Below are 27,465 nucleotides of genomic sequence, written 5' to 3' on the forward strand. Positions count from 1 at the left end.
ATTTGTTGAGACATTAGTGTTACATTAGGAAGAAAAGGGGGGAAGAGGTGGAGGGGGCCATGGTGGGTGGGGTGGGGATGTTTCTATTTTACTTAATGTATGTGTGGGGTTAGGTGTCAGCATCGTTTGTGCAGGTTCTATTCGCTTGTGTTCCTTTGGTGGTGAGAGAAGTTGGGGTTTGCCTAGGGTGTGGTTGCTTGTTTTGGCTGTGGTCAACTTTGTTTTCATGTGTGAGTTGGGAGGGTGTTTTTGAATGTTGCGGCTGGGACGGAGGAGGGAGAGTTTGGTTGTGTTCTCCAAGCATATTGTGTCTACCTTCTGTCTCATCATCTAAAAATCTGATTCTAACCTTTGTAGCATCTTTGAAAATGGTCCTTGTCCCATTTTGTTGCCGTTATGGTGTCTTCTTGGCCTCTTCTGAATTCCTGTCTTGTGTACACACACAATTTTTCTGTGGTTTGAATTTGAATTCAGTCAATTGACATGATGTGGAGGCTTGATTTTCAATGACAGCTGGTTAAAACAACTGCTGCTGGACCTCCCTCTCTTATCTTACAAGTAAGGGAAGTACATACAGTAGCTCCATAATTCCGAATACAGAATTCCCCCACAATACATATGCCCTGAAGTTATTTTTGATTTCCACACATCCACAAGCATGGCTGTTCCTGTTCCTAGGCCAATACAAATATTAGAACCACACAAGAGTTTATTAATACAAATTAGGATATGTTTTGCATAAAGACCCCATTATAAATCTTCATTCAAATTAATTATCTGTACTAAAGTTACAATCAATACATTTTCCATATAATTCATAGTCCACCTAGCAAATAACAGTAAAAAAAATAATCAATTGTACTTAAATAATTGAATGCTAGAAATTGAAGGCTGCAATCATAGGCACGCCTCCAGAGCAACACTCTACATGCCAACTTAGAAATAAACACCATTTTTTTTCAACTGAGCTTCATGCCAGGTAGGTCTGTGTTGGCCTGCGGTGTTACATACAGATACGTCTGTTTTGCACAATCAGAAATTCGTAGCTTAACAGAAATTCTGTATTGTGCACCGAACTGAAAAGACATTGGACTTGTTCTATTTGTCATATGCATTTATATCTTCTACCACAAGCCACCTACTGTGCCTACGTCTTACCCGTCAGACTGTGGTGATAGGCATGGCCAGAACGTGTCCTGTATAGAGAGAGGTTTCCATTTTGGGGACTAGTAGTACCGTGGCGATCAAGGGGTTTTGGGGTTTTGAACTGCAAAAAACAACCCCTGAACACTAAGCCATTACTGATAATTAATTTAGTATAATGCCTGGAAATGCATTTCTACAACCAGCTTCCAACATCAGTACCTTCAGCTCCATGAGAATCGATTGTGTCAGAATTTTCTTTCAAGTATAAGATTAAAGTTGACACAGTGGACTGAGGATCAAGTAGTTTCGTGAGAGGTATTTCCACTCTCTTTTCCGTAAAGATACGATTCTGTAGAGTAAAGGCTAATGTAGAGTCTACACCCAATGATGAAAGTGGCGTATGCATTGAAAGATCAACAGGGATAGTTTTAGCCAGGCTTTTCAAAAGTGTGATTGCATAATCTACAGGCTCATTTAGAGAGTAGTTTTTGAATCCAGCTTCACCAGCAAGCTCAGGATTACTACCTGCCTCTTCAGAAACAAGTTCATAAAAACGACTCTTCAGCGACAAATTTTGAGATAAAACATGATCAGCTAAAGTTTGAAAATTCAATTTTAACACAGCTTGCTGAGGTTTATCCAGAATTAAGCTTCTTTTTAGATATTCATGAATCTCATTCACTTGCAGATCCTCTATTCCTTTCGTTTGTAACCTATAGTTTTGATAGTGTTGTTGATCTTGCAAGGTTCCGAGATTTAAAGCACCCCAGTTAATGGACTGTGCTGGAAGGCCACTGTTTCTCCTGTAATGACAGAAGAGATCCAGGAAGGAATTGGCAGCTGCATAGTTTGACTGTGTTGCGTTTCCAAGAAACGATGAAATAGAAGAATAACATACAAAGTGGTCAAGCTCCCTGCCTTGCATGGCACGATGAAGATTGATTACCCCTGCTACCTTTGGATTTAAAACTTCCTCAAAGTTTGACATGTTGAGGGTTTCAAGAAGCCCATCGTGTAAAGCCATAGCACTGTGGAATACACCTTTAACAGGAGAGTTTGGGAAAAATTTACTGATCGACTTGATAGCTTTCTCAACCTCTGAACTGCAAACAATGTTAGACTGCAAGTTGACTATTCTGCTCCCTTCACAGTGATCCTGGAGAGCATTTATTTCTTTTTGCTCCTCTGTGCTTGGATTCCTCTGTGAAAGTAGCACAATGCACCTGCCTCCATTCTGAGCTACAAATTTTACAGTTTCTAAGCCAAGCCTAGTGAATTCATCTGCGACTATATAAACTGCATTCTGCTTAAACATTCTCCTCTCTGTTTCAGTCTCGGGTATATCTGATATCTTGCTGTCTTCCTCATCACTTTTTAGTACTGCAACTGGGAAATTCTTGCAGTTGAAATAGGATGCAACATTAGGCCTCAGATGCTTTCCTGCTTGCTGAAAAATGAAATATGTGATATCTTTTAATTGTTTCATATTCATTGACTTCAGCCAACAATACATCTCCTTCTGAGATCGTACCAGATATGCTTTCTGGAAAATGCGGATAAGACTGACAGTGTGAATATGGATATTTTCATGATCACTCCCAGCCAGATACCTCAAACATTTTGGTTGTTCATTGCCATAAACCAGTACAACATCTCGGAGATGGAAAAGACAGCTTAGGCCCTCTTTAAATAGTCCATTTAGTGGAGGTAGAAAAATAAGGGCATTGCACTGATTAACACGTTGCCATAGACCAGTTGTATGGTTTGTAACTATTATTTTCCAACCCAATTCCTGAGCTGAAAAAGTAAGCACTTTGCCCAAAACTGACTCAGGCTCAGTGCAAACAATACCTAATATTTCATTATGTTTTGGCACTGGCAGCGTTTGATGAAAAATCTCCCTTGCTACCCAGAAGAACGAAGTGCATGGTATATTTCTGAAACATGGAAATTTTTGAGTACTGAAACAAACTGTTTCTGGAATATTAATTCTTGACGCTGCAGAAACCGGATAACATGAAGCAATATGATCTCCCACTTTTACCTTTTTCACCTCACTACCTGTTGCTGTTACAGTGCCAGTAAAGTCTAGAGCTAATAGCTTGTGTTTATCTATAGTATCTGAATTCCAATACAAGGTTTTTCCAAACTTGCAGCTGGACATGCTAACAGGGAAATAGTCTTCTGAGTGGATGCTTATTTTTTCAAGTTGAACTTCAACACTGTGGTTGCCAAGTTGAGTACGTGAGTTGGCAACTTTAACTGACAGATCATTCATACAGTATGGATCTCCTGTACACAAGATGCAGAAGTCTGAGTTCTGAAGTGGGTGGGAAGGTGTATTGAAGGCTGTGGGTTCAATCTGTGTGCGCCTAATTTCAGAACTATAAATTCGTCCCTCATCAATCCAGACTTCTGGATAATCCTGTGCTTTATATTTTACTAAAACATCAGCTGAGGCCGAGATATCTATTGCATTTGTAGAGCTGATGTCAATAATCTGAAACGTTATTTCCGGGACTTCAACCATACACGTTCGAGCCATGCCGTACAAACCAAAGCCAGTGTTTATATGGTCTACTTTCCTTTCTGATGTCCTGTAAGTGATTACTGTAATGGAGCAATGGGACTTCTTCTCCTTTAATGCAATAACAACTTGGCGAAATGCCTCACAGCATCTTACTGAATGTTTCACCACTTTCTCTGGCAAATTTTCATTCAGTTTTTGGATGCCCCACATAAACAGAACATCATCATATCCCTGCAGTTCCATATTAATCTTACTTTGTGCATAGGTATCTGTTCTCTTAGCTGCCAACAATTTCTCCCATTCCTGATACGCAACAAATCTAGACTCGCTATGTAAGTAATTCTTGAGCTGCTGCGATATTCCAAATTTGTCAGCAAACACCACAACTCGAGGTGCTTTGGGCAGATTATGCATTGCTTGATCAGAAGTTATTTCCTTCCACTGATTTTCAAACAACAATTCATTTTGTTTCCTGGGAATTTCCTGCACCAAATTAATTCGAACACATCTCAGTTCTACCAGAACGGAGCCTTGTTTATCTGTGAAGCATCCACAAAACTCTAAGAAATTGTCAGTGGACTTGGTTGTTTTTAAATATATAATCATTTCCTCTTCCAATGAGCGAGCACCTGCAAGACTACTTATACCAGAAGGTAAAACTACTTTGTTATTGGAAGTAACTGCAGCCAGAATACCTACCATTTGCAGAAAACAATCTAAAAGGACTGGATGGATATAATACTCGTACATTTCTTCTACTGTTTGTCTCTTCACTGTAACAGTTGTCACAGCTTCTTTCAAGTCTTCACAATAAAATACATTACTTAGCTGCCTGAAAGTAGCATCATAGTTGGATCCAGACTGAGCCAATGTTTCATAAACCTCATCTTCGCTAACAACAGATCTACACCTCTGAAAAATGTCTTTTAAGGAAATACTCTTTTCTTCAATTGATGTTTCAGGGTTCTTTCTGACTTGTCCCGAAGCATAAACTGTATTAGCTGAACCTGATTGTATTCTGAACTTTGACACTGTTTGTTGTGGCTCAACCTTTATCTTCAAAGCATGGAGATTTTCATTTAAAACACATGGTGCAGGGAAAAATATATTCATTTGACAATAACTTAAGGGTGCTTTTGGCCTTGAGTTCGTCATCACGGCTGCCAGAGCAAGTTCCACCAAAACGGCTACAGGAATTAATGCAGCACAGTAGTTCTTGTGCTTATATAAATGTGGTTTCAGAGCCTCAGAAATAGAACAAATGAATTCTGAGTTATCCTTATTTGTACTGCAAATTAAAGAATGGTTTGAGCTTACACCTCTGTTGTTTGCTTTCTGATGCAGCATGAGTTTCTGATGATCAAAGTGATACCTGGGATAAGCTGATGGTACACTTTGATAACCTTCATAAAAATGCTGCCAATTCACATTCAATCCCAATTCAAAAAGATCTTTCACTAGATTAAGAAGAGTCACATATTCCCTATCCGTTTGCAAAGAATGAAAAACTCTGGTTTGCGTCCCTAATGTCTCAACGATGTATCTCTGCAAAGCTCTTTGAGGACCTATTTCCACAAATGCAATGTTGTCCTTGCCTCTTGCTGATGTCATTATGGCCCCTGCAAAAGAAACAGGATTGTCGAAATCAGTCTCACACCATGAGGGGTTCCGAAATATGGCTGCTTCTAGGGCTAATGCAGCACAGCTTTTATTGTGTGAAATAGAAAGATACAAAAAATACAAGCCAAGCAATTTGTTCTAGCCAGCAGATAAAGACCTTCGTACGAGCATCAGGCCATGCCACGTTAGCCAATCATATAGGACAGCACGAGCTGTTCACGCGCTATTCATGCTCCAAGGATGCTTCTAGCTATGAGATCACCCTGTAACAATAAGAACTTTGCTCATGCTCTCATGTACAAGCAATCATTTTCCCACATGTCCCCTTTTCTTGTTTATATTATTAGAGGAAAAGAGGGACCATTAGTCCAAATCGTACACTTCATTGCCTAAGCGTCTACACTTTGCAACATAAATTCCTCTTGTAACCCCTGTGGTGGGCCGTGGTCGGTACCACCATGCAGTGCATTGGGAAATCAAAGAGGGTATGCATTGAATGCAACAACACACCATAATGAAGCCAGCAATACATGCAATTACAATCAATAATATTTTTCTTAACCATAATCCATTAGGTAACCAAGAAGACAACCACTCCCATGGATCAAAACTTTCAGGTGGATTCAAAGGATTATGGGCTATCATTTGTTCCATATGATCAATAGTAGCAGAGATATTGGTCGATTGATCAGTTATATACATGCAGCAATGAGAATGAATTAAGGCACAAATTCCACCTTTAGAAGCAAGGATCACATCTAAAGCATAAAAAGTTTATAGAATGACTTCTCTTATTTCTGACATTTCTGTGTTAATCATTTTTAAAGCCAAGATAGTAGAATTAAACAAGGCTTCAATCCAGTTTGCCAGTTTATGCAAATCACGGTAATTCATCCCTACACCTAAAGAGGGAAAAGGTGATTATACTTCCCTTCTGTTACGCAAACGAACCTCTGGGAGCTTATCTATTTTATATATCAGGGGTATCACTATTCCTAGAGTGTAGGTTCCAGAAAGGCAAAGGGGATTTTTTGTAGGCTTTTGTGCCACAGAGTAAAACCATAAATCAGATTGAAGCAAATATGCAGATTTACTGCTTTTTCTCATCCAGTTGAACCAAACATAAAAATCTCTACACGCAGCCTGTTGTTCATAAGTCATGTAGGTTGTGACATTATTAACTAAAACCTTTGGTCTGCCACTCATGGTTGTAACATTAAAAAAACAAAAAGATCCATTAATGTACTCATATGTCCAATTACAATATGGATAATGACCTAAAATTTTTTGCTATTGTGATTAAAATGAAAACAATAAGACACTATTTCTGCAAGCAACAAAACACAGGTGATAAACTTATACGATTGTCCTTCATATTATTGCTAATCTTAAATGAAGCATTTACTGGAATACTAGAATACCATCACCAAAAAAAGCTCAAAACTTCTCAAAACTTTTTAAAATCATTTTTCTCAGCAGCTAAAAAGGCACTAGCCAAGCATATTTCGCTTCAAGCATATTCCACTTGCTGTAACTAAAAAGATTGCAACAAGGTCGAGAACAGAGCCCATTGTCTTCGTGGGCCGTGTTAAAAAACCATATTGCAAGTTGCTTTCTGTCCGGGAACCATGCCAAAGCACAAGAATGAAACAACTGGAACACACTGAAATCCCTTCACCCCCTCCCTTGCCAAGAGTCCACAATAGTTCCAAGACAGCCCTCTGTACATGCTCAGGGGAACACATCATAGGGCAGGACTCCTGAGGGAGGAGAAAAAAAAAAGAAGAGATCTGGGGGGTAAAATCCAAGTGATGTCAATAAGGATGAGAATGGTAAATTAGTCCAATGGCCACTTCCAAGCAACCTGTGTGATATTTCATGGCTCGATTATTGGCATGTAAAAACCACAATCCAGAAGAAGTCACACAACCATTTCTGCAGATACAGGAGCCCATTTGCTGTAAATAAGTCTGATGTATTGCTCCTTGTACTGCTGAGTCAAAAGTCCAAGCCCAATGAAGTGCGATGACACAGATGGGATGGTTGCTATTAGGAGGCAGCAAAACTGTAATGATGTTTGGTGGTTGAAGTGGCTTCCCAGGGAAAAGGGGGGCCAATGCAGTAGGGATGAAGATGGCCTTTCAGCGTGCCAGGAAACACTGGAACAGCTGTGGAAGAGCCTCTTCCATTGCAGAGGTGATTGTGATCTTGTCCGCTGGATTCTTGTGTCCCTTAAGGGCAGAAAATAGTGGAGACAGAGTGGAAGTGGGCAGGTCCAAATAACTCTTTATCCAATTCAGCTGTCCAAGAATTTGTTGTAAATCCACCAGTTTAAGATGATCAGGGAACTGTAGTTGAGGCGTGACTGGAATGGCAGCAGATGCTGTCAGCTTGTGTCCCAGGCACGTAATAGGTAAGGTCCGCTGGATTTTTTCTTTAGCCACTGTCAATCCAACAGGTTGTAGCCTTTGCAGGATTTTGGGACACGGAGGAGGACCAGGCCGTGGCTAGCAGGCCGTGGCTAGCAGTGCCCACTGACTGGCAGGCTTTAAGCATGTCTGCAATGGCTATATTTGATGTTGCCATTAGAAGGCGCAGCACTTGCTTACAGTCCTCATTTGCATCAGCAAACGCAAGCTGGCGTACAATCAGTTCTTGTGCTGCCAGGTCCTGAACTTGCCGCTTGAAGGTATTATACAAGCGATCAACAGATTGTCCATAGGGCTTTGCAGGGCCCTGTCTGATGCTGTCCCACCGGCCATTTCGCTCAGTCTTGTCATCAGGGACAGAGGCCAAAGCCTCTTGGGCAGCAGTTGTAGTGGCCTCCCAATACTGAGGATCAAGAGCCAACTGTTGGGCAATGGTAAGAAAATTGCCTCCTCCCGTCAGCCCACCGAGAACATCGGTTTGGGTCAGCATGACGGGGGCTGGGGGTGCAGGAGCAATCACAGGGAAGAGATTAGGAGTTGTACAATCAAAACCCAACAATGGAGCAGCGGCACAGAGAGATTCTTGGAGAGGAGTAGTAGAAGCGGTGCCAGAGGCCTTGGGTGCAGGAGGTGGAAGAGTGGGGGGTGCTGAATGCGAAGATTCTTGGAGAGGAGTAGTAACGGGAGGTGCAGGAAGTGAAGAATGCGGAGAATGCAGGGGAGGGACGACAGGAGGAGCCGAAGGGAAAATGTCCGGCGGTTTAGGAGGTAGGTTTGAGGCAGGCAAAGCGGGAACCGGGGGGGCGTTTGAAGAAGCTGTTGCAGCAGCCAGAAGAATGTTTGAAGGAGTTAAGCACGACATAGCTTTGTAGACGTTACCCCAGGCATGCAAAACCTTTACATCAATCTGAGGATGATTTTGAAAGAAGTGTCCAATTTTTTTCCAATCATCTAACCCCCAATTTCCGTCCTGGGGGAACCACGGGCAGTGAGTGTCCAGGGCTTTTATAAGGGACTTAAGGTCAGCTTTCCGAACAGCAAGGTTGTTACTGGCCAAAAGGAATTTAAGGTCTTTAAAAAAATTTTTCTGTGGTGCAGAGAGAGACTTTCCCATGATTGCAAGAGTTGCAAAAAGAGCAGGGAGCACTTACCGAGGGATCCGTAGGAGGATGAGTGAGGCGCCTTTTTGCCCTGTCCGGGCGGAGATAAGTGCTGATAAGTCCGTAACGTAGTCCAGAATCACATTCACACGGGAGCTCTCACCGGGGATCCACTACGTGGATGAACGACGCGTCTGCAGCCTTTGCGGGGCGAGGTGAGAGCTGAACGTTGTACACACGGGAGCACTCACCAGGGATCCACTACGTGGATGAACGACGTGTTGGTGAGTGCTGAATAATGAAAAACAGGCAGTCACACGGGAGCACTCACCAGGGATCCACTACGTGGATGAACGACGTGTAGGTGAGTGCTGAATAATGAAAAACAACGTGAAGTCCGAAGGCAGTCACACGGGGCACCAATTGTCGAGTTGCAGCTCGGCATCCAGGGAAAAATCAGTCTCACACCATGAGGGGTTCCGAAATATGGCTGCTTCTAGGGCTAATGCAGCACAGCTTTTATTGTGTGAAATAGAAAGATACAAAAAATACAAGCCAAGCAATTTGTTCTAGCCAGCAGATAAAGACCTTCGTACGAGCATCAGGCCATGCCACGTTAGCCAATCATATAGGACAGCACGAGCTGTTCACGCGCTATTCATGCTCCAAGGATGCTTCTAGCTATGAGATCACCCTGTAACAATAAGAACTTTGCTCATGCTCTCATGTACAAGCAATCATTTTCCCACACAGGATCCCGAACCTGTCTGGCCCAGTAGGTGCCTGTAACAAAATCGCCATCTGAAACGGCCTTCCCTGTTGCTGTTGAAATAAGCTCAATCTCTGGCTTCCTTTTCTTTAATTCTGATAAGTTTTCTGAGAGTTCTGTTAGTACCGGTTCTATCATGTGGCTGTGATATGCAGCTGGCCCATCTAAAGTATGAAGAAATATGTTTCTTTTACTGAAGTGCTCAGCCAGATCTTTCTGAATGGAGTGGATAGATGCTTCATCTCCCGATAAGGTGCAAGACAAAGGACTGTTAAATGCTGCAACGCAGACTTTCCCTGAATATGCTCCAAGGGCTGCTGACACTTCTGCAACGGGAATGTTGTCAACCACCAGCATTCTGCCTCCAGTGACTTTAGCCTGCAGCCTGCTCCTGTGGTAGATGACTTTGACAGCATCTTCCAGGGAAATCAAGCCAGCACAATGGGCAGCAGCTACTTCGCCAACTGAATAGCCAACAGCACCAATTGGCTTAATGCCCCAGTGTTGCAGGAGTGTAACCAAGGCCACCTGCAGTGTAAAGAGTAAGGGCTGGGCAACTTCAGGCCTGGGCAAATCATTGTGCTCACTTTCTGTTAAATTCAAAATTCCAGTGGGTGAAAGCTGTTGAAATAATTGCTTGATTTCAATACATTTGTCTCTGAAGACGGGCTCAGATTTCAGCAGGATTCTACATATCCCTTTGAAATTCAAACCATTACCAGAGAACACAAAGATCAATTCTGCAGGCTTTTTCCGTGAAACAGTTTCCATTTCAGTTGAATTAAGCTGTTGCTGTAAGTGCTGGAGAGAGGATGCCACAAACGCTTTCCTGTATTTGTGGTTTATGTGACTTCTTCTACAAGCAGATGTGTAGGCCAGATTTGGGAGTGTCGCTGATTCACTGGTATTAAGGTACCTAGCTGTGTCTTCTATCGCCCGTTTGAGAGAACTTCTTAAAGCTGCCGAAATGACAAATAATTCGACGGGCCTTTTGGCTGGAAGGGTAACCTGGGCCTGTTTAAATTGTTTGACAACCACATGGGCATTGGTCCCACCAAATCCAAAACAACTGATCCCAGCAACTCTGCCGAAATCCCTGGACTCCTCCCACTTCTCCACTGTTGTTGGGATGGAGAGATTCAGTTTCCCTGTATTTATGCTGCTGGTGCTCTCTGAGAAGTGCAAGGATGGGACTATCTTCCCATGGTGCATCATGAGAAGAACTTTGATTAAGCCTGCTGCCCCAGCAGCCGACTCTGTGTGCCCAATGTTCCCTTTAACGGAGCCAATCTTGAGAGGGGGCAAATCGGGAGGCCTTTTTCTGCCAATGACATTGCCTAAGCTCTCTGCTTCAGTGGCATCTTCACTAGGGATTCCTAGACCATTTGTTTCAATGTACTGAACAGCTGAAGGATCAATATATGTTGGATAAATGTTAAGTAACAACTTCTCTTGTGCTGCTTGAGATGACCGCGTGCCTGGAGCAACAGAACTTCCATTCTGGTTGATTGCTGTGATGCTGATGATGCCCCATATTTTGTTGAATTCTTCCTGTGCCTATTTGTGGACAAAAGATTTGAGGAATACACAATGTTATCAAACATTAAGTAACTGTTGCAGCATGATTATATTTAGATTTGTTTTAACAGCGACAGCACTGATCGATTTTGTTTGAGAGCAGTGTTTGGACCTTTCAGTAACACTGAATCTTCTCCTCATCTGTAACTTCCCGTGACATGTTGCTTTGGTGATATAATTACCAAAGTCCATGATCCCAAACTACCTACTGCAGGGCAGCAGGATATACAACTTTATGCTGAATTCACTTTTTTCTGCACCATGGTATTACTCTTAAGCATTACTTACAGTACAAGAGCAGCAAGATATTCCAGCCATTTATTTCGAGGGATATTGGGGAAATTTGTAATTATTATGTGGCAGTTATGCATTTTTTAGTGGCTAACTATTTCTTGTTGGACTGTTGTCTGGTTAATAGTTTGGAATACTTCATTAGTGAGTAAATTAAGGGGTCAGTCTGGTGTAATCAGAATGTCAGACTACTACTGGGAAGATCAAATTTCAAATCCACTTTCAGTCATTAATCTACAGTAATCGTGTGGCTTTAGATCAATGACCATCTTTCAGTCATTGGATAACAGGGTAGAGCACAATGTATGCCACCTTGAGTTCCTTTGAAGAAAGACAGGATATAAATATAATAAATAAATAGTATCTGTTTAGAAGAGAGTCTCATGATAATTGGGAATCTCTCCAATAACTTCTAATTTAGATACCAATCAGAATTCGGGGTTAAAACCTCTAGTTCAGGGGATCATGCCAAGAAACAGCAGCCAAAGGTAGATGGCCATTTTGAAGGCTTAGTGACATAGGCAGAGAATCTTTCTGGAACTGTTTCTGGAGATTTGAGATAGAGTAGCATCAGTGCTACCTTGAAGGAATGCCTGTTTGCCTCCACTTAGGTTCTGCTTGGGCATATTTTTTAAAAAAGCAAATATTACAAAGACAGCAAGTCTCTGGTGTTCTCCTTTCCAAAGCACACTAGACCCAATGAACATCCCTGGGACATTTGGGAAATTGAGAGTTCAGTATAAACACCCTACCTTTACCAGTGGCTTTAATAAAAGAACGCCACATCCTTCTCCTCTTCCATAGCCACCTGTATGTTTAGAGAAGGGTTTACTAATTCCGTCAGGTGATAAAAGGTTTGCTTTACTCAGAGATACAAACTTCCAAGGCTCTATGATGCAATTTACTCCTCCGCAGATAGCAGATTCACAGTCTCCTATATCAAAGGTACAGAAAAACAAAACGAGACTGAAATCATGAAAGGGGGAAAACGAATATTTCATTCACGTAGCCACGAGGTGTTGATACCATCTGTGTCATCATGGTGATTTCTCTTGCAGAATCCTTTGTTGGGCATATCTTTGTCTCTCATCTCCATGTTTTAAACTAGCCTCTCCTGGATCAGGCAGGGCATAAGCAGTGGAACGTTGGTTGTCGAACGTAATCCGTTCTGGAAGACCATTTGACTTCCAAAACGTTCAACAACTGAGGCGCAATTGCCAGTCGGCAAAATCCACTGAAAAAATGGAGAAATGTACCTCAGAAGCCATTCGACTTCCGAGGTGCGTTCAAAAATGGAAGCATTCACTTCCGGGTTGTCAGCGTTTGAAATCCGCAACATTCAACTTCCGAGGTGTTTGACAACCGAGGTTCCATGCACCACCTAGCACAGTGCATTACAGTTGATATAATACACAGAAAAATCATTTAGTGATCCACTAAGACCCTCAGCAATTTTCAAGTGGTCTATGGGGGGGTGGGGGAAGTTTGGGAATCACGGTTAATGGTATGCATAAGAAACCTAGTAACCAAGAATACCTTGTTTAATGGCTTTGTAACCAAGGTCCAAAGCAGAGAGAAAAGATGAACAAGCTGTATCAATGGCAATTGATGGTCCAGTCAAATTAAAACTGTATGAAATCTGATGAGCAGCTGTACTCATTGCTGCCCCTGTGGCATCATAATGGTTTATTTCAGCAACTGCCCTGCTGATTATAGATTCATAGTCTCGATTCATCAGGCCTGTAAATACAGAACATTTGTTTTTAAGGTCAATTTATATGGCAACGCAGAGGCCGAAGTTGCCATGAGTTCCAAGAAAAACAGACATGAAGTCCAGGCACGCTTCCCTGCGCAGCTCTGCTGCCTGTCCGTGCTGATCCAAAAATCCTTCCGGCCTCTGCCTCTTGCCGTTAGCAGAGTAAACACAGCGGTGAAGCAATGCAGCATGTGGGTAATAAATCCAGACACAAACAAAGGCTTTCTTTATCTTCTCTTGCCTTTAATCATGAAGTAAAACAGCTCTTAAATCAACCCGGCGAGAACTGACACATCTTGCATCCTCTCTCCGCGAAAGTGAAACCAGACTCAAACTCTCGGAGTCAATCCACTCCCATCAGAGTTTCTAACCACGCCTCAGGGAAGAGACGTCACCACAGAACTCTTTAACCCTGTGAGTTCTGAAACCAATAACACCCCCTCTTGTCTCGAACCCTGAGGGAAACTGTGAACCCCTATTTACAGACCTCTTTGAGTTCAACTCACCTCCCATTGCCTTTTGCCTCCCACTGGCATTTATCCCAGGCAATTGTTGAATCCCTTCCACACTCCCAGAATCACACTGTGCGAAACCAACCCACGCACTGGTGACCTGAAACCTTTCCGGTGGAATCCCCTTTGTGGTCCGAGTTGACTGCCGGAGTACAACCTCGGGCGCTCCTCCTGACCCACTGGGATCAGTATGTGTGTCTCCAGCAAGCTCAGAAGACTCCCCCTCTGACTTGCTGCGTCTTCGGGCCTCCTGCACTTGGCTAACAGGAGATGAAGGCTCGCTCTTGGGTTCTCTCTTAACCTGTGGAGAAACCCACCCCTGTGCTTGACCATCATCAGCAACCTGGTCTCCAGCAACAGGCTCCGCCTCTGACTCTCCTTCCTCCCTTTCTTCCTCCCTTTCCTCCCCCTCAGAATCGGACAAGCATTCTGAGAGAAAATCAGGACCAACCTTTGGTCGTGACCAACCACCCTGCTCAAAGAACTCAGCATGCTTGCTGACCAGCAGCTTGGTCTGATACCCTCTGGGTATGCAAACTTCCACCCATTTGTTGCAGGATCATACCCACAGAAGATCATGTCCTGGCACCTAGGACCTCCCTCCTTCCGTTGCGCTGTTGGTATTGGCACTGAAGCCCTGGAACCGAACGAACGGAAGAAATGCACCTGTGGCTTTTGCTTGTGCAACAGAAAAAACGGTGTGTCCCCTACATCGTGATTGTAGGACCTGTTAAAAACAAAGCTGGCAAATTTCCAAGCTTCACTCCAAAAGCTCTGAGGCAGCCCAGAGTCACACAGTAAAACCCTGACAACTCCAGCCAGTGCTTCACTCCTGTGCTCTGCCACGCCTCTCTCTTGAGGAGACTTTGCACCCGTCACCTGGTGATGAATTCCTTTTTCCTTGAAGAACTCCTTCAGAGCAGACCCAGTGAACTGTGACCCACGGTCGCTCCTGAACTCTTGCACCTTGGTGGAGAACCTTAGTTCCACCTCCGCAACCCAATCCTGGATCAGTTGCGCTGCCTCCCTCTGTGACCTGAGAAAGAAACACCATAAATTCTGAGAAAAATCATCTGCTATTGTTAGCAGAAACCTAGCCCCACCCAGACTCTCACATTTCATTGGCCCTGTAAGGTCTGTGTGAACCAACTCAAACGGTTTTGTGGTTACCCTCTTTACCCCGGGAAACCTGCACCTTTGAACCTTGCTGCTTGAATCATGGCTGGGAACACTAGCACACTGCGCCTTTGCTTTTCCTGCATTCCCACCACCCTCCAGAGGTGTCTCCAGAACAAAGAGATTGTCCTTGCCCTCCACGTTGACAAGATGTCTCCCCCCTCTGGAAATAGAACAGGTGTTATTTTCAAAACAAATTTTGTAGCCCTGTTTCGCTAAAGCAGGTATCGATAACAGGCAACACTTCATCCCTGGTACAATGAAACACTCCAGCTCCGCCTGCAAAACAGAAACAAATACATTTCCAACATTACACACTGATTTTTGTGTCCCATCAGCTAATTTAACAGTAGTCCCACTTGAAACAGCCCTGCAATTCCGCAGCTCCCCAGCAGATGGCGCTATCAGGTGGTGACTGGCTCCTGAATCCAACACCCACTTCACATCTGTGTCCCTGCTGGTATTGTTCTGTAGCGTTGCCATGCCAACAAATGTCCCGCTGCCTCTGTCCTTGGCAGCGTCCGAAACCGCAACATCCTGCGTTGCTCTGAAGACTGGACTTCTCTCAGAGCTCCCAGACAACTCTGCAGGCCTTATCTCCCTCTGCAGCAGATGGCTGACCTTGACGCCTTTAGCTTTGTTCTGTTTCCCAGGCTTCGACTTACGACGCAAACAACTCTTGGCAGCCTTTGGAAAAAGAGGCTTCTCTGAGCTTTTACTGCTCACCGCCCCCCCACTGCTTACAGGGCTCCCAGGACGCTTTCCTGCACCCCCAGTGGTGGTTAAAGGGCCCCCAGCAGCTTGCCTCTCTCCAAGCTCCTCACGCAGACACGTTGCATCACCCACGCAGCTTTTAGACTCTGCAAAACTGGCAGCAGCAGCAGCAGCAGTGGTGATAGTCCCTTGACCTCCCTCAGGGGTCCCACAGCCTTTCCCAGCTGTGCACTGGTTTCCACGAAGGTGATTAGTGCCCTCTTGCCTCTCCTGTTCTGATGCAGCCATCTCCTGGCCCTTGCTTCCGCCCCCAGCGTTGCACACTTCCTGTAGAGCTAGCCAAGCGGCCTCCGGCTTCCTTGCATCCAGAACTATAGGCCTTAAATCAGCACTTACATTGTCAGCCAGAAATGCCAAAACACGCTCCTCAGCTTTACGTTGGCTTGCAACAGCCCCAGCTGACGTAGACATCGGTGTGATCAACTCCCAGAGATTGGCTCCAACTAGGGACAGCTCTGCTAAATAACTCCACTCCAGCCACGTCTTAGTGGTTAACTTTTCACATGGCAGCTTAAGCTCAAAGCCATGTTCCTGGGACTGAGCCATCTCCTCCTCCCCCGGGGTAAGCTTACTCACGACAGCACCAGCTTCCTCCGGCTCCCGGCAGATCAGCTCAGGCAGACTGCTTCTCCCCAGTGAGCTCCTTCCAGCTTCAAAGACAGCAAAGCTCCGGCTGGCCCCAGCAACTTTCCTGCTGGCTCCCCCACACATGTGGGACGTTCCTGCAATGCTTCAAAGCTTGGCAAACTGCCCATAACCTATGGCAACGCAGAGGCCAAAGTTGCCATGAGTTCCAAGAAAAACAGACATGAAGTCCAGGCACGCTTCCCTGCGCAGCTCTGCTGCCTGTCCGTGCTGATCCAAAAATCCTTCCGGCCTCTGCCTCTTGCCGTTAGCAGAGTAAACACAGCGGTGAAGCAATGCAGCATGTGGGTAATAAATCCAGACACACACAAAGGCTTTCTTTATCTTCTCTTGCCTTTAATCATGAAGTAAAACAGCTCTTAAATCAACCCGGCGAGAACTGACACATCTTGCATCCTCTCTCCGCGAAAGCGAAACCAGACTCAAACTCTCGGAGTCAATCCACTCCCATCAGAGTTTCTAACCACGCCTCAGGGAAGAGACGTCACCACAGAACTCTTTAACCCTGTGAGTTCTGAAACCAATAACAATTTACACTCAAATCTACATCTAGTACTGGTTTTTATTCTTCACCTCCTATCCTACAATTATTTATTATTTCACTTTTATTCTGTGTTTCTTCTAAGGCACTTAAGCAGCATGTGTTTCCCCATCTCAGTTTCCCTTCACAGTAAATCTGATAACCAGCCTCGCACACAACCAACATGCTTAAGTTTTATTAATGCCTGAAGGGGTTAAAAACACAGAGTGAGCTCTCCTGCCAAGCTTAGCTATGTCACTTCCCCTGACCTTGGGATGAGATAGGTAATCAGGCTTATGCTCCCATCTACTTGAGAAACTCAGTGTGTGAGGAGGTTTGAGCTGCTTGTTTCAGCTCAGCCACATGGCTCTCACCAGCCACCCTTGTGTTCATATTCCAATAAATCTAGGAACTTTTACCACTTTGTAACTAAGCTAAGTTTTCCTGCCTGTGCAATGTTTTCTGATGAACGTATGGAAAAGCACATGAAGCTGGCATTTGATGAGTTTGTAAGTAAACCAATTTTTAAATTACCAAACTTGTGGCCTTTTCCTATGCTGGGGAAGAGAGGAATTTAGGAACTCACTTGGAAAGACATATTTTAAAGGCCTAACAATATTATCCAATATTGTCAATTCTGACAAAGCAATTATCCAGCATCTTCCAACATCATTTTATTTGGAATTACCAGGTGTAAATGTCCATATAGATGTGGTGTTACCAATCGTCGTGTGGCCCCCTCTAAAGCAGATATATGGTATGCAATGTAAATATACAAAATCTTCTGCATCATAACTATTATCTTACCAACAAAAACCCCTTTTTTGGTACCACTAATGTTTTCAGGAGTGACTCCTGCATCTTCCAGCGCTCTGTAGGTACATTCCATGAGTAACTTTTGCTGAGGATCCATACGCTCAGCTTCCTCATTGCTGATGCCAAACAGCTTGTTATCAAATGCATTCAATCTAAAAAAAATAAATGGAGGTATGACATGATATATGGTGTGATTCATATACTGCTTAATCCAACATGCTCTGATAAGATATACTTAAAATTCATTGAAGCCTAATACTACATGTTGTAAGGTAAAGGGACCCCTGACCATTAGGTCCAGTCGTCACCGACTCTAGGGTTGCGGCGCTCATCTCGCTTTATTGGCCAAGGGAGCCGGTGTACAGCTTCCAGCACATAAATTGTCAATATAGGACACAGCAAATAGGACACTGTGCCCATGTCATTTCATAACACAGTGGTACCTTAGTCTGTTCTTAAACCAAGGTGTGCTTTCCCATAGCAGCAGGGACTCAATTTACAAATGAAACAAACTCAACGGGAAGCGGAACATGTTCTGCTTCCAAGGCAAAGTTCACAAACCAAGACACATTCCAGGTTTCCAGCATTCTAAATCCAAGTTGTTCATAAACTAAGCTGTTCTTAAACCAAGGTACCACTGTATGAAGCTGGTGGAAATACCAGTGAAACACCATGGCTGGAAACTATTGCACCAGGAAAAGCTGCACTGCAGTATAATCAGGGCTCCCCCTCCCCCACCAGAACTCGCTGGAACTCAGTTTGGCATCTCTCAGGTGGGCACCATTGCCATTATAAGAGGACAAGGGAGGTGTTCATAGTGAGTTCCACCACCTCTTTTTCTAGAAAAAGAACGCTGGGAATAAGGATAACTCTCGTGTGGGAGACAACAGTGCTAAAATGGGTTATAGCTGCCTTAGTCCCAGGGTATGATCTGAAGCAAGAATGAGGCATTTGTTGGGCACACTGGCTGTGATTTATGGGACATTTGGAGGAGCATAGAGACAACATCTGGTCTGAAGGCACTTAGGGACATCTCCTTACTGAAGCTGAGCAGGTCCAGATGTACCTGGGTTGGTGACCGCCTGGGAACTTGGATTCCATGATGGGTATAAAGTATAATGAAATAATAATGATAATAATGAATTTATTATTGTTGTGGCGATTATCAACTAGTCACTTTTTCAGAAAAAAAAAGAACTCAAAGAGACTTGAAATGTGTCTCTGCTCATGCTGCTCACCAAACCACCTCAGCATGGGTCCTGCCCTCAAGGCCTTCCGATCATGTAGTTGGAAAAGAGATTAATACCCACACTCTGAATTGTAGCTGATGAGCAGAATGTGGAGGGAAATTAGTATTATGATGACATCACCTTTTTTGTGAAGTTCATATACTGTACAATTTCAGCATAAGATTTGCGCCCAAAGCAGCTCCCGTAGTGTGGAAATGCATTCATTATAACGCAGCACTTTGAGATTGCTCGTTAGTTTTAAGAGATATTTTGAAAGGTTCATATAATAACACATATTACACCAGCGAGTCATTTCAAGGGGGAAATCTGCAAGTTTAGAAAGCCTGAAGGATTTATTAGCAAAATATATGACTTACTCATCAAGAAGAGCAGCACGAGTTGTACGTATTTTACCTGGTTTGTCGTCACCTGGATCATACCACTCTCTAATGTTAAATCTTTCTGGAGGTATTTCTGCAGTGCAGTTTCTGCCATTCACTAACACTTTCCAGAAACTGTCAATTCCTTCACCTGTTGCATGAAGATTTAAATATACATTTTTAGATGTATCAAAATATACTGTTTCCGTTTTCAAAATGTCAAACCTGTTGTTCAGTTTATCTGAACTTACACGAGAAATCCAACTTTCAAAATGCGATACAAATTAAATTTGCGTTTCAAGTGCTACAAAATTTCAAATTTCATAGAAAATTGGACCTTTTCCTAAATCACACAATCTCATCATACTGTCTGTAATTTTTCTGCATGATGTTCCTATGAAAATTGCATTTAACTGTTACCATATTTGTTTGGATGGCATCTCGCAGATGAGAGCCATCTAGTTGTGAAGGCATAAGGTTAGCATAGGTTAGCATATTCCAAGTTCAGGAAGGCAAAATACACAATTAAATTGATATGTGCTATTCTGCTTGTTGTGAAAGTTAGATCATACATTTAAAGAGTATTGATGAGATGCAAAATTCCAAGATTTGTCATGTAACAAACCTGAATTTGCAGTGGACTTCACAATATCACAGACATTCACTTCTCCATGTTCATGACAGGGACATATTAAAAATATTTCTAGCAAGAATTTAAATACAGTGGTACCTCAGGTTAAGTAATTAATTCGTTCCGGAGGTCCGTTCTTAACCTGAAACTGATCTTAACCTGAAGCACCCCTTTAGCTAATGGGGCCTCCTGCTGCTGCTGCGCTGCCGGAGCACGATTTCTGTTCTTATCCTGAAGCAAAGTTCTTAACCTGAAGCACTATTTCTGGGTTAGCGGAGTGTGTAACCTGAAGCGTATGTAACCTGAAGCATATGTAACCCGAGGTACCACTGTATTGGTATCTCTCAATAACTAGTGCTGAATTCTTAGTTTACTTTTACTTTAAATCACGAGAAAGCTTTATGCCATAGAACAATAAAAAGAGTGAAAGAAACATGGATAACTTTCTTATATCACTCCCCCACCCAAAGACTTACCTCCAGGAAAGTTGCATCCTATACCCACAATAGCTATTTCATTCTCAGATGCCATCTTTATTTTATTTTTCTACTTGCGTTGGTCACTGAATGAGGCAATCGTCCTGTGGAAAAGAAGGTAGAGTTGTAAATATTTATTTTTAATTGGTGACTACTCCTTGAAATATAAGCAACCCTTTTTGATGACTGCAGAGTAATATTCTTCGATGAAGAGCAGATCAGTTCATAAATGTGTTTGTATGTACGTGTACTATATATCTATACAGTACCAATCTCTGAGGTACATTGAGATTCAGATGTGATCCTATAGCAATAAACAAACAGAACAGCAGGTCACCCGGGCAACCAAGCACAGATGAAGGGAACGTTCAAGGTATATTGTGGAGGTCAAAGAAAGAGGACTGACATCCAAATCCTGTGTAAGAAAAGTAGGCAGTTCCATAAAGATTGATACGCATACATGAGTTGGCTGCTGAAGAGGAAGTCAATGTTTCGAGACTTAAGACTCTCCTGAGGGGCAGACTGTGAGCACTGAGGGGAATTCCAAGGCCCCACCTTCCACTTTACCTTTAAAGCAGAATCTTGCCCCATTAAACAGTCATAGCATCCCCCAAAGGATCCTGTCAGTAGTGCTTGCCGAGAGACCCTTATTCCCCTCACGCCGCTACACTTCTCAGGGCGGCGAAACAATAAATCCCTCTTACCTCTTTTTAATAATAATAATAATAATTTTTATTTATACCCCGCCCTCCCCAGCCTAGGCTGGACTCAGAGCGGCTTACAAGCAATAATAAAAACAAGTTGAATGATTACAACTTAAAAACAAAATTAAAATACAACATTAAAATATTGAACATTAAAATATTAAAATGTAGCCTCATCGCAGGAGAAGGAAAGGAAAAAAGAAAGAAAGAGAGGGAGGGAATCAAATTGACTCCAAGCCAAAGGCCAGGCAGAACAACTCTGTCTTACAGGCCCTGCGGAAAGAAATCAGATCCTGCAGGGCCCTGGTCTCATGAGGCAGAGCGTTCCACCAGGCTGGGGCCAGAGCTGAAAAGGCCCTGGCTCTGGCTGAAGCCAATCTAACTTCCTTAGGGCCCGGGACCACTAGGGTGTTGCTATTTATGGACCTTGAGGCTCTCCGTGGGGCATACCGGGAAAGGCGGTCCCATAGGTACGAGGGTCCTAGGCCGTGAAGGGCTTTAAAGTCAAAAGCAGCACCTTAAATCTGACCCTGTACTCCACCGGGAGCCAGTGCAGCTTGAAAAGCACTGGATGAATATGCTCCCATGGCAGAGACCCCGTGAGGAGCCTTGCTGCAGCATTCTGCACCCGCTGGAGTTTCTGGGACAGCTTCAAGGGCAGCCCCGCATAGAGCGAATTACAGTAGTCAAGCCTGGAGGTGACCGTCGCATGGATCACTGTGGCCAGGTCGGGGCGGGAAAGGTAAGTTAAAGGTAATATACCTTGAACTTTCCCTTCATCTGTGCTTGGTTGCCCAGGTGACCTGTAGGTTGCTGCCTGCTGTTCTGTTTGTTTATTGCAACAGGATCAAATCTGAATCTCAATGTACCTCAGAGATTGGTGCTGTATAGATATTAATAAGGAGTATACAGTGGTACCTTGGGTTACATACGCTTCAGGTTACATACACTTCAGGTTACAGACTCCGCTAACCCAGAAATAGTGGTTCAATTTAAGAACTTTGCTTCAGGATAAGAACAGAAATTGTGCTCCGGCGGCGCAGCAGCAAGTTAAGAACAGTTTCAGGTTAAGAACGGACCTCCGGAACGAATTAAGTACTTAACCTGAGGTACCACTGTAATGGGGAAAGTGCTCTAGAGAGTGTGAGGTAACTTACACTTGACGTACTACAGGTACGCCAATTCTAGGGGGTGGAGGTGTCTTCAGCCTCCTCAATATTTGTTTGAAGGGGCCCAGCGCCCCCCCCCCCAAAAAAAAATATTGAGGGAGACTGGTGCAACACACACTGACACACACACCCCAATCTTGGGGGGCAACCTGGCGCCTCTCACATAACATCTAACCTTTTGAAAATAAAATAAAATGTTTCTATTACAGTGGTACCTTAGTTCTCAAACGCCTTGGTTCCCAAATGCCGAAAAACCCGGAAGTAAGTGTTTTTTGGAAGCCGAACGTCCGATGTGGCTGTCGGCTATTGTTTCTGGGGCGCCTTCACCTATCAGAAGCTGCGCCTTGGTTTTTGAACATTTGAGAAGTCATATGGACTTCTGGAACAGATTAAGTTTGGTACTTTTGTTTTTGCTATTTCTTTTGCGTTTTTGTTTATGAGGCTTTTTTGGTTAATTTGTTTTTGTGACTGTGTGGAACCCAGTTCAGCTACTGTTTGAGTGAGTGAGTGACTGCGGAAATGGATAACACACACACACACCCATCCAAACAATGACAACCATCAGTGCAGGTAAGAAAAAATAATAATTTTAATTTTTCTCATCTACAAAACTTATTTATTTTATAGTACAGTTGATTATTGCTTTCATTTTATGGATTAGTTGTATTGTTAGTGAAATTCATGTTAAATTGCTGTTTTAGGGGTTGTTTTTAAAAGTCTGGAGCAGATTAATCCATTTTGCATTACTTTCTATGGGAAAACAAATCAAGATGGATTTTTAATAAACAGGAAGCCAGAGATGTCTAAGTCTTCACAGCAAAGGAGAATCCTGTTGTGGACAAAGGCTGTCATCAAGTGAGACGATGAAGTGGTCCTAATTATTTGAAGGGCAGAAAGCTACATTTCGGCAGGAATGTAGTCATCTAGTCTTTATGGGGTTAGATTTCATACTTCTTCTTATAAGACGGAGTAAGCCTCCAGCTTTTTGAGTTTTCTCCCCAATTCTTTTCAGCTTCTGTTTATAAACATCCTGTTTTGGCTGGCCTAGATATATAAATTGAGCAGCTGCACTCACTTTACTCCTTACAAAAGATGTTCCTGTGTAAAATGAGCTTTTCTCTTTTATTAGGAGCTATCGAAGAAAGTCCAATAAAAATAAAAATATCCCACTCACATCCCATCCCTCTGTGAAGTATTTCACACTTGCATTGTTTGCAAGAGGCTGTTTATGTTAATGTTAAGCAATTGTTGTGTAAGCGCCTATACTTTGCCCTTTGCAGAAATTTCAACCTGGTCTATTTCTGCATTGTGCTATTGACATTTAAAACAACAATTTTAATTCCTTACTCCCCAGGACAATTTTTCTATAATGACAAATCATAATTGAGTATCAGTACATTAAGGCGTGAGATGATTATCGGAACCAGTTTGCAGAAACAGCTACCAACAGTTTAGGAATGCAGCAGTTCTGCTACGGCAAGAGCAGGGGACGGAGGCATCCTCCCTTTGAGATGGAACGCCCCGAGTCTCTTCCTTTAACTGATGACTAACAATGTAGTCACAGTGTAATGAATCTGAGGATCCTCCCAGCTCCCACACAAACAAGATGTTTTCAGAAGAGCATGGAAGCTCTCCTGTTTGCACACCAGCATTTTGTTTCCGGCGGTGGCTAACCAGATGCCTCTGGAAAGTTTTGTAAAATTGTACCAGGGGTTATTCCAGATTTGCTATTTCTGGATAGGCTTCAGTCACATACTAAAAAATTCAGGCTGCACAATTAAAGTTGATAGGGTGCTCTTGCACAACAAAAACACTCCCCCCCCCCCACACACACCAAAAAAGGTAGAATTTTGGGATAAGGGGATTGGTGGGCAATTGCACTGGAAAGTGCGGAATAATTTATTGATTAAATGTATATATCTACTTATTGATTTATCGATTAAATGTATATACCTACAAGGATCACAGAGCAGTTTACAATATAAAAACACAAAAGTACATAATGTATTAAGAAACAAAGCAATACCCCCACCTCTCACCTTTTCCGGATTTAGAGAGTCATCTGACCAGTGAGGGGGCCCAGCTCCTTAAAAAAAAGATCAGCCCCCCCCCCCCAGTTCCTTGGCCCCAAGGAGCTGGCGCTCTGGCCTCACACAGTTCAAAAGGCCTGGGTGAAGAGGGATGTTTTCACTTGGCACCTATAAATATGTAATGAAGGCGCCAGGCTTTGAAATTCCTGAAGTAACATGCTTCAGCTAAGGGGTAATTCCGCTTCATCTACTCATGTTCTCTGGGACACATCTGCCTGCAAATATGCATATTTATCCTAAGTATATCATATAGCATTAAGACCAGTGCTTTTATTAAAGAAAAAAAAGGTGTCGGTACTCAGTTTGGCTGGATCATGCCCAATATCCTTATGGAAATTATGAAATAATTGTTATGCCTCCCGATAAAACGAAAAGAAGATCTTATTATGGAAAAACTAATACTGAACCATCTTCAATAAAAGCATCCTGGGGGGCACATTGGGGAAAAAGCAGCTGAATAGCTTTGTAGGTGTAAATAAAGCACATTCTGTAAGTTTCTACAAGCAGTTAGAAACACACAAGTAAAATATTAACTGCTCAACGACTTTATGATTTCAGATAACTTCAGGTGTGCATGCATTAGAGATATATACACTGCCTATGTGTGACGGGGGCAAACTGGTCCTGGGTGCCCATTTCTCCAAAACATTGTCAATAAAAGTTATGTTTGAATTAATCAGCTACAGAACAGAATGTTATATTTTCCAAGGAGAAAAGGCTGAATTGTTCAATCTACATTACACACACACACACACACACACACACACACACACACACACACTAAACATTATATGCGGATACTCACATAAACAAAAAGCTTGAAAGACATACACATAATGTACAATAGTAGTATAGAGAACAACTTGGAAGCATTCAGTTTACATATTTAAGATATACCAACAACAAACACAATCACATATAAATAAAGCCCATCCTTTTTTTTTAATGCACTTCTCCATTTTGTTTGTTTCTGCAACCAATACTTCCTCTGTTTAATAACACCTACCTTAGGCATGGATTTCCCAGGTTCCATGTGCTCTTTATAAGGATCAGTTATCAGTTACACTGTCAATGAATCCCCAGTCCTTACTCTCTGTACAAAAGTCTATGGCTCCCTTAGTTGTTCTTCATATTTTCTAGACGCATTCAGGCTAGGCTGTCTGGTTATACCAGAACAGGCATCATGCTTAATTGGCAAGTAAACAGCACATGGTTTTGTACACTGTCTTTCAACAGTCGGAGATCGCAGAAGCTAATGAAACATGAATAAGATTTAGAAAGGTAAAATTGCCATGGCAGAAGCAACAGCCTCAGACCACCAAATGAATTATGACATGCTTTCATGATTAGAAGTGGCGAGGGGTTGCAGACATGGGGAGTCCAAACAGGTAATGCACATTGGATAAAGACATCTCTGCCCTGTCTCTGGTGTGCACAGAAGCATGCAAACGTCACTTGAAATGCAGAGATGGTGGGGCAAACTTTTATGGCTGGGTGGCCATCTGTTATGGATGCTTGAGTTGAGATTCCGGCATTGCAGGGGGTTGGACTAGATGACCCTAAGAGCCCTTTCAGCTCTATAATTCTATGAGTCTAAGCCACTAATGTGTACATAGCCTCAGTCTCTTGGAACAGCAGAAAGAAACCTATAGGTTCCATTTCAGTCTCTGCTTGTTGTCAGAATGAATGCTCCCCACATTAAATGGGGGGCGCCCTTTGCGTGGTCGTGCGCAGCCCCCTGGACCCTATGTGGCACCATTAGCACGGGCTTGGCTTCGCCTTCCCCAGATGGGATACCTGGAGGTCTCTGCCTACCTCAGCCAGTTGCCCAATCCCGTCTGGGGAGGCCAGGTAGGGGGAGGGATCACCCTGCCCACACAATAGGGGGGGGGGATCTTATCTGGGAATTGTCAGTTGGCTCCAGAGCTTCTCCCACCCTACCCATCCTCAGTTAAGACTTCTTTTGCAGGTGAACTTTTCTCCACAGGTACACGGGCGCTGCTACGGCCAGGTCGCTGTTGAAGGGCCGGAAAGGAATTATCCTGCATTGGCAGATTTGCCTTTCCTGTGGCAAAACGTCACAACTTTGGCGGTATCAGGCCTTGGGCGGAATCCTTTAGTCTATCTTCCCTAAATGGGGGTGGGCGTGTAACGGTGACCCCCCTTCTCTCTCTTTGCAGCGGCAATCCCAGGGTTCCCCGTTAAAGGGGTTGTTTTGAGAGGCGGCTTTGGCTGTACGTCTAGATGTCATCATTGCTCTCCCCTGCTCTCTCTGCTTGAACATATGTTCTCCAGAGCCAGCCTATCCCCCCCCCCACACACACACACTCTGGATAACCCTGATGTTCCCCAGATCCCAGGTGGGGGACTGGGAGGGATAAATGCCCAATGCCTGAGCCAAGGTCTACCCTGATCTGAAACATAATAAAGTTGTGGCCAATTTTAATCCCATAGCACGTTGTCTTGAGTCGTTATTCCACACGGCGGCCACCCAGGGTTTGGGGGACTCCGCCTGTCAATGCAAATCTAAGTGTCAGGTTTGTATACAGGTATTTTCTGTTGGCCACAGTGCGCACACACACACCCCTCGTTGTTTCTGTTGTTGTATTCACCATTATTAATATGCATTTACTAGCTTTGTATAAAAGTACTTTTCTGAGAACTTGGGACTTTTTGGTTGCATAAGTACCATAAACCTATCAGTTTACAAATAGTACTGACACTTTAAAGTAATTCTTTACTCAGGGTGTCAGAAAATTAAGAAATTAATTAGAGCAATATGTGATGAGATATGGGTTTATAGCAAAAAAGGAGACAAACAAGTTATATCCCCCACTCCACTCTTATAAATCTTCATACTACCACAAAAATTATGCAGCTGCACAGATCTCTCTGGTAATGTCAAGAAGAGAGTACATAGGCACTGCACATCCTCTGTCGTTTTTATTCAGTGTCTGGCATTTAGGGGTGAATTTCTGTGCACATAAAAGTTAACTAGTAAGTCCAATGTTCACTAACATACCTCTCCTATGATGCTCAGTGGAACAAAAAATGTCAGTCATCTCCATAGCTGTCAACCTTTCCTTTTTTTGCGGGAAATTCCCTTATTCCAGCGCCGTTTCCT

General features: G+C 43.3%; 1 protein-coding gene and 2 long non-coding RNA genes across 3 annotated transcripts in view; 1 reads left to right on the top strand and 2 right to left on the bottom strand.

The window, feature by feature from the left end:
• Positions 1–102: 102 nt before the first annotated feature.
• LOC310689621 (mycocerosic acid synthase-like polyketide synthase) lies at positions 103–26,602 on the bottom strand. The gene is made up of 8 exons (XM_083467346.1): positions 25,348–26,602; positions 20,379–20,482; positions 19,269–19,422; positions 17,654–17,814; positions 13,000–13,203; positions 12,216–12,397; positions 9,575–11,151; positions 103–5,306 (listed from the first exon to the last, which is right to left on the bottom strand). The coding sequence occupies exons 2-8, from the start codon at positions 20,431–20,433 to the stop codon at positions 1,340–1,342; spliced, it is 6,300 nt and encodes a 2,099-aa protein (XP_083323472.1). The 5' UTR covers positions 20,434–20,482; positions 25,348–26,602; the 3' UTR covers positions 103–1,339.
• LOC310689707 lies at positions 5,789–8,237 on the bottom strand. The gene is made up of 2 exons (XR_014517605.1): positions 6,512–8,237; positions 5,789–6,222 (listed from the first exon to the last, which is right to left on the bottom strand). It is a non-coding gene; the product is annotated as an uncharacterized lncRNA (long non-coding RNA).
• The window catches only part of LOC310689715, an 83,690-nt gene continuing 77,827 nt past the window's right edge, over positions 21,603–27,465 (top strand). The window contains exon 1 of the long non-coding RNA XR_014517613.1: positions 21,603–21,824. This is a non-coding gene — a long non-coding RNA (uncharacterized lncRNA). The remainder of the gene's footprint in view (positions 21,825–27,465) is intronic.

Source organism: Podarcis liolepis, assembly GCF_965112155.1.
Source record: "Podarcis liolepis genome assembly, chromosome: 12".
In the NCBI taxonomy this organism is placed as follows: domain Eukaryota; kingdom Metazoa; phylum Chordata; class Lepidosauria; order Squamata; family Lacertidae; genus Podarcis; species Podarcis liolepis.